This window comes from Vicia villosa, linkage group LG2, assembly GCF_029867415.1.
Source record: "Vicia villosa cultivar HV-30 ecotype Madison, WI linkage group LG2, Vvil1.0, whole genome shotgun sequence".
Taxonomy (NCBI): Eukaryota; Viridiplantae; Streptophyta; class Magnoliopsida; order Fabales; family Fabaceae; genus Vicia; species Vicia villosa.
The window spans coordinates 170022397-170030766 of NC_081181.1; the positions used below are offsets into that span (position 1 = coordinate 170022397).

Genomic DNA, 8370 nt, shown 5'->3' on the forward strand with positions numbered 1-8370 from the left:
AGAACGCATATGAGTTAACGTCGAGTGGGATACGCCCCGTAGGCCCTCACAAGCACATCGCAACGGTAATGATGGAACAAAGTCCATAAACAGGCCTTACCACCTAGTAGCTTAAGCTTACTCCGATTCAAGCATACACAAAACACCGAGATCACACAGCACGGTATAAGCCATCACACAGGCAATCACATTCGAATGCTCAACCGGAACAAACGAAATCATAAAATAATAATGCCACAATATAATCCACACAATTTGTATTTCACAACATACAAACATATCCAAGGGATTTCAGTCACATCATGGTCTTATATAATTAAAACACATGTTAGAATGCCATATAAGTCATGAGAGGCCTTCGATTTCGATACAAAACGAAACTGCACTCAAATGGGGGAAATATCAATTCTGCATCAGACTAGTTCGCTACAGCGAACTTCTGTTCGCTACAGCGAACTCAAACAGAAGCTAAACTTCTTCAAACCCAGGTCAGTTCGCTACAGCGAACTCCAGCGAAGCCCCGATTCGCTACAGCGAAGGAAAGTTCGCTACAGCGAATGAATTAATTCAGCTCCCAGGTTTATTCGCTACACAGTTCGCTACAGCGAATGAAAGTTCGCTACAGCGAATGAAAGTTCGCTGCAGCGAACTCTGCAAAACAGCAAAAATGCAGAAACGCATTTGGGGTCCCCAAGCCCCAAATTTCAACATGCATCCATTCTTAGACGAAAATGAGACATAGAATCAATATGTAAACGAATTATTGCTACCAATATGATCTAACACATGCAAAAGAATGAGGATCAAAAGCATTTACTCACAAAACCCTTAATCCCCAAAGTTAGCATAAACCCTCAAATATTCCCCATGTTCTCTATCTATGAGACTCACCTGAAATCAGAAGAGAAGGAGCTGCTATCAGGTTGCTTGAAGATGGATTAGAGCTGAGATGATGATCTTCTAAACATGCAAGGTTGATGATGAAGTTGTGTTATGGGCCTCCTTCTCCTTCCTCTTGCTTTTCACGTTTCCTTCCTCTTCTTTCTCTAAAATTCTGTTTTTAGCTTCTAAAAATCAGAATTGTCCCAAAACCAAACAATCCCTAAGACTTAGATAAAGTGCAAAGACCATAGTATCCCCCAACTAAACTTTATTTACCATAATGCCACTTGGTTCCATCTCAACTAAATGAAATTCATATCATTAATCTCTTAATGAAAAAATTAGAATATTACATTCTCCCCCCCCCCCCCTTAAATAGAATTCGTCCTCGAATTCGAAAACTTACCAGAATAAGTGAGGATACAACTCCCGCATCTCTGACTCGAGCTCCCAAGTTGCTTCGTCAGGACGCGACTCTTCCCACAACACCTTCACAAGAGGTATCTCTTTGCTTCTCAACGACTTGCTAGCATACTCCAAGATACGACAAGGTTTCGGTTGAAAAGAAAGATCTGGTTAAACTTCAATTGTATTCGGTAGGATAGGATGAAATGAATCCGGCACAAACTTCCGCAACTGAGACACATGGAAAACGTCATGCAGCCCAGATAGTGAAGGAGGCAACGCTAACTGGTATGCGACTTCACCTATCCGTCTCATGATCTGATAAGGTCCTACGTATCTCGGGCTAAGTTTGCGCGTCTTAAACGGTCCTTTCAACCTCAACCTCGGAGTCACCTTCAAAAACACATGATCTCCCACATCAAACTCTAACGGTCTCCTTCGTTTGTCCGCATAACTCTTCTGTCGATCTTGAGCTTGTTTCATCTTATCTCGAATCATCTTAACCTTCTCCGTGGTTTCTTGAATTATCTCCGGCCCAAGAATTCCCTTCTCGCCAACTTCAGACCAACACAACGGTGATCGACACTTCCTTCCATACAAGGCTTCGTATGGAGCCATACCGATACTCGCATGATAACTGTTGTTATACGCAAATTCTATCAAAGGTAAGTTATCTTTCCAACTTCCACCAACTTCTAAGATACATGCCCTTAGCATATCCTCAATGGTTTGAATAGTCCTTTCTGTTTGTCCATCTGTCTGAGGGTGGTTAGAAGTGCTCAAATTCAGATCTGTACCCATCTCTTGATGAAAAGCTTTCCAAAATCGGGATGTGAACCTCGGATCTCTATCCGACACAATGCTAGAAGGTACACCGTGCAATCTTACAATTTCTACTACAAAAAGCCTCGCAAGGTGAGAAACCTTGTGAGTTGTCTTAACCGGTAAGAAATGCGCGGACTTAGTCAAACGGTCCACTATCACCCATATAGAGTCATGCCCACCCAAGACTCGTGGTAGTCCCACAATGAAGTCCATGGATATACTGTCCCACTTCCAGACAGGAACATCCAACGGTTGTAGCATACCACCGGGCCTTTGGTATTCTATCTTCACTTGTTGACATATCACACACTGCTCTACATAGTCAGCCACATCTCTCTTCATACCAGGCCACCAAAAATTCCCCTTCAAGTCCTGATACATCTTGGTAGATCCGGGATGGATGGTGAATCTGCTCTTGTGAGCCTCGTCTAGAATTAACCTCCTCAACTCCGCATCATTCGGCACACACATCCTCCGTCCAAAAAGAATTAGTCCATCAGATGTACGAGCGAATTCTGGAAGGTTTGCTTTAGCCTGCGATTCCACATCACCCCAATGTGCTTGACGGATCCTTTCCCTCAACTCATTCTCAATACACAAGTTACTAATCAATACACCCGTTGGTGCCCATTCAAATTGCAGATCCAAATTTCTAAACTTCTCCATAAGGCCAAATTCTAACATCATCAGCTCTGCAACCTTAATCTCCTTTCTACTCAAGGCATCTGCTACCTTATTAGCTTTACCGGGATGGTACTTCAAATCAAAGTCAAAGTCCTTCAAGTACTCCATCCATCTCCTTTGACGCATGTTAAGTTCCTTCTGATCAAAGAGGTACTTCAAACTCTTGTGATAACTAAACATCTCAAAGTGAACTCCATACAAATAATGTCGCCACACCTTGAGTGCGAACACAATTGCAGCGAGTTCGAGGTCATGAGTAGGATAATTCTCTTCATGAGATCTCAACTGTCTGGATGCATAAGCTACAACCTGTCCATCTTGCATCAACACTCCACCCAAGCCTTTCTTAGAAGCATCACAGAACACTTCGTAAGATCGGTTTGGATCAGGAATCACCAACACTGGAGCTGTAGTCAGTTTCTACTTGAGTTTCTGAAAACTCTTCTCATATTCAGAATTCCATTCGAATGAGACTTCCTTCCTTGTAAGTCTGGTCAAAGGTAATGCCAATTTGGAAAATCCCATAATGAACCTCCGATAGTAACCTGCCAAGCCTAGGAAACTACGGACCTCAGTTGCATTCTTGGGTCGTTCCCAATTTATCACTGCTTCTACCTTTGAAGGGTCTACAGCTACGCCACCGCCAGATATGACATGTCCAAGAAACTTGACTTCGGACATCCAGAACTCACATTTGCTAAGCTTCGCAAACAACTTCTTTTCTCTAAGAACCGACAACACAATCCTCAAATGTTCCATGTGCTCTTCAATAGTTCTAGAGTAGATCAAGATGTCATCTATGAAGATTACCACGAACTGGTCCAAATACGGTTGGAACACTCGGTTCATGTAATCCATAAAGACAGCAGGAGCATTGGTTACTCCGAACGGCATAACCAAAAACTCGTAATGACCGTATCTCGTTCTAAAAGCAGTCTTTGATACATCTGAACTCTTAACCCGAATCTGATGATATCCCGACCTGAGGTCAATCTTCGAGAACACGCAGGCTCCTTTCCATTGATCCAGAAGGTCATCAATTCGCGGTAGAGGGTACTTGTTCTTTATGGTTACCTTGTTCAGCTGGCGATAGTCGATGCACAAACGCATACTACCATCCTTCTTCTTCGCTAACAAAACTGGAGCTCCCCATGGAGAAACACTAGGACGAATGAAGTGTTTCGCCAACAACTCTTCCAGCTGACTCTTCAATTCCCTTAGCTCTGCAGGAGACATCCTATAAGGGGCAATCGAAACTGGAGCGGTACCCGGAACAAGATCAATAGAGAATTCAACTTCCCTTTCCGGCGGAAGAGAAGTAACATCATCGGGAAATACATCGGAAAATTCGCACACAACTGGAATCTCCGATACACTCTTCTTATCCTTGGAGTCCGACGTAAGAACCAAAAGGAAAGACTTCTCTTGAGCAAAAAGGTAATTGATCATGTTAACTGTACCTTCAAGAAGATGTTCAATGGCATCGGTTGGTGTAGTCTCCTCAGAAGGAATGAAGATAGCCTTCTCTTTACAACCGATGTACACCGAGTTAGCTGACAACCAGTCCATACCAAGTACTACATCGATCTTCTTAAGAGGTAGACAAATGAGATCAATCACGAACCTACGACCATTGAAGGTAATAGAACACTCCTTGCAAATTTCCCGAGCTTCTACCATATCGTCCGTAGCCGATGAGATAATCATAGGATCATGAAGAAGACTCGTCTCAAAACCGAGCCTCCGCACACAAGGATAAGAAATAAAAGAATGTGTTGCTCCACAATCAACTAGAACAAACAAGGGCTGATCATTAACATAACACGTACCAGCAACAAGATTGGTGTTTCCTTGAGCCTTCCTAGCGTCCAAGGTGTAAACACGGCCTTTAGTCTTTTCAGGAACATCTGGGGCTGTACACTCCCTTGCAAAATGTCCCAACTGATTGCACTTGTAACATTTCACAAGATCTGGTTTGCAATTCCCAAAGTGGTTTGCCTTGCATCTACCACATCGGGGAGGCTGAGTAGAGCGATCTCCATAGACCTGTTTCTTCATAGCTGGAGAATTGCGGGGTCTCATATGCTGCCCCGACCTTCCTTGTTCCCTACGAACCGGCTTATTCTGTTCTCTTTCATCTTGGACTCTCTTCAATGTGTTCTCGGCAACATAGCATTGCCTTAAACACTCAGCATAGGTGGTAAACTCCCTCTGAGACACACTGTGCACAATATCAGCATTCAGCCCCATGAGGAACTGATCAATCTTCCACAACTCATCTGGTGCATAAGCCGCTTGTCTGGAATAGGCAGCCATGTCCTCAAACCTCTCAGCATATTCAGATACCGACATGTTGCCTTGCTTGAAAGATTGAAATTCACGCTTCTTCAAAGCACGCACACTGTTGGGATAGTACTTCTCCAAGAAAGCTGTCTTGAAATGTTGCCAATCCTTTGGAATCCCCCGGTTAGTGAAATACGTAGACTCCGTATTCCACCATCTTCCTGCTGGCCCCTTCATTTTCTGAGAAGCGAAGATCACCTTCTCTTCTTCTGTGCACTGAATAGCCTGGAATATCATCTCCATAGCATATAGCCAATCATGCGCAATCACAGGATCTAAGCCACCCAAGAACTCTGGCGGATCCATCCGAAAGAAGGCACGAAAGTCAGGCCCTGCTGCAGCCTGAGGAGTAGGAGCAGGAGCGGTTGGTTGTTGCCCTTGCATGCCTTGCATCATTTGCATCATCATTTGATTCTGTTGCTGCATCTGTTGCATTATCTGCACCCAAGGCACGCCTGCATTCTCCGGTCCAGTCTCAGGCTCCACATTCCTCGTCCTGGGCCTTCCGGGACCTCTGCGTTGTTCAGCCATCTTCCTGTTTGTCCTACACACGGAATCAAGTTGATCAGGCTTAATGCCATAAGTAAGACATAAGGAATCATGCCGACACTACACATATGAGGCAGAATTATGCTGACTTATGATGTTTCGTAGCAAAGCCGAGGTTCGACCTGCTCTGATACCAACTGTAACACCCCATACATACATTGCCTAGGATATACGTATATTGCATTAAAATGGTACTCGAAAATCATAAACATAAGCAGCGGAATAGATAATGTATAAGTACAAGTACAAAAGCCCAAACTGTCATGGCCAAAATACATGAGTTCCAATTAGTACAAATACATATCCATAGTGCAAAAGACGAAGATACAAAAGATCACAGACTACAACGAAATGCATCGCCAAGAAACGTCAACTCGAAGCTAAGTCATCTTACCCTTGCCTCGATCCTGCCTCGAACCACCTGTAAAAAGAATAATTGGAATGGGGTGAGATTACTAAATCTCAGTGAGTCTCCCTATCTTACGGGTTCACTCAGTTCTACAGGGAGCATGCAATCAACAGATCCACCGAGGATCCGGGTTACCTCACGGCCAGGTACAATTACAAACAAGGGTACACCACCAATGGAAGTCCCATAACTATCCAAGGAGGCATCAACAACAACAGGCTCAATGCCATCACAAACAAGTATGCAGACTCGTACCCATGTACGAGGAATCCAGGAGTAGAATCTGCCTGTCTACCTAGGCTGCCAAACCACACCCTCGGTGGGTTACACCCGTACATCGCATCAAGAGACTTGCACAAGCACATCGCAAGACTAATCGGATACTCCTCCTAAATGGAAATCATCCGAGATGAGTTACCGCCGTGACATTGCCTAAATGGCGTCCGACCCCATCACTGTCCATACGCAGATGAGTTAACGTCGAGTGCAAATACGCCATCTTGACAATACGAGCCCACCGGGCGAAAGCCTAGTGATCTTGCCTACGTGGCATCACTAGAGGTGAATCGGAAGTAATATTACCTACGTGGCATTACTTCTCCACCATACCAAGCACGCCGATATGTTAACATCGAGTGGGATACGCCCCGCAGGCCCTCACAAGCATATCGCAATGGTAGCTCAGGTGTGCAAAACATACCGAGAACGCATATGAGTTAACGTCGAGTGGGATACGCCCCGTAGGCCCTCACAAGCACATCGCAACGGTAATGATGGAACAAAGTCCATAAACAGGCCTTACCACCTAGTAGCTTAAGCTTACTCCGATTCAAGCATACACAAAACACCGAGATCACACAGCACGGTATAAGCCATCACACAGGCAATCACATTCGAATGCTCAACCGGAACAAACGAAATCATAAAATAATAATGCCACAATATAATCCACACAATTTGTATTTCACAACATACAAACATATCCAAGGGATTTCAGTCACATCATGGTCTTATATAATTAAAACACATGTTAGAATGCCATATAAGTCATGAGAGGCCTTCGATTTCGATACAAAACGAAACTGCACTCAAATGGGGGAAATATCAATTCTGCATCAGACTAGTTCGCTACAGCGAACTTCTCTTCGCTACAGCGAACTCAAACAGAAGCTAAACTTCTTCAAACCCAGGTCAGTTCGCTACAGCGAACTCCAGCGAAGCCCCGATTCGCTACAGCGAAGGAAAGTTCGCTACAGCGAATGAATTAATTCAGCTCCCAGGTTTATTCGCTACACAGTTCGCTACAGCGAATCATTCGCTACAGCGAATGAAAGTTCGCTGCAGCGAACTCTGCAAAACAGCAAAAATGCAGAAACGCATTTGGGGTCCCCAAGCCCCAAATTTCAACATGCATCCATTCTTAGACGAAAATGAGACATAGAATCAATATGTAAACGAATTATTGCTACCAATATGATCTAACACATGCAAAAGAATGAGGATCAAAAGCATTTACTCACAAAACCCTTAATCCCCAAAGTTAGCATAAACCCTCAAATATTCCCCATGGTCTCTATCTATGAGACTCACCTGAAATCAGAAGAGAAGGAGCTGCTATCAGGTTGCTTGAAGATGGATTAGAGCTGAGATGATGATCTTCTAAACATGCAAGGTTGATGATGAAGTTGTGTTATGGGCCTCCTTCTCCTTCCTCTTGCTTTTCACGTTTCCTTCCTCTTCTTTCTCCAAAATTCTGTTTTTAGCTTCTAAAAATCAGAATTGTCCCAAAACCAAACAATCCCTAAGACTTAGATAAAGTGCAAAGACCATAGTATCCCCCAACTAAACTTTATTTACCATAATGCCACTTGGTTCCATCTCAACTAAATGAAATTCATATCATTAATCTCTTAATGAAAAAATTAGAATATTACATGATCTTTTATTTCCAATTTTTTATTAGACTTTTGAATATATGGTCTATATATAATTTATGATTATTATTATTTAAAATTTTAAATATTATAAATAATCTTGATCTGTGTTTAATAAATTTTAAGATGTTACTTTACATATATTTTTTTAAGTAATAAATATAATAACTATAATAAAATATATTAATTAAGTAAATCATTTGAAATTACAATTATATTATCGAAAAAAGTATGTTTTTATTTTTAATGGTTTTTAGAGGTTTCCATAATAACTACATTACTTCTATTTTTAATGGTTTTTATTTCCAAAGCATTTTATACTAAAGGTAACTCTACTCA

General features: G+C 42.5%; 1 protein-coding gene across 1 annotated transcript; it reads right to left on the reverse strand.

The window, feature by feature from the left end:
- Positions 1-3216: 3216 nt before the first annotated feature.
- Positions 3217-5670, reverse strand: LOC131650621 (uncharacterized). The gene is made up of 2 exons (XM_058920325.1): positions 3986-5670; positions 3217-3721 (listed from the first exon to the last, which is right to left on the reverse strand). Exons 1-2 carry the CDS (start codon positions 5668-5670, stop codon positions 3217-3219), a joined length of 2190 nt encoding a protein of 729 aa, XP_058776308.1.
- Between the last annotated feature and the right edge of the window lie 2700 nt (positions 5671-8370).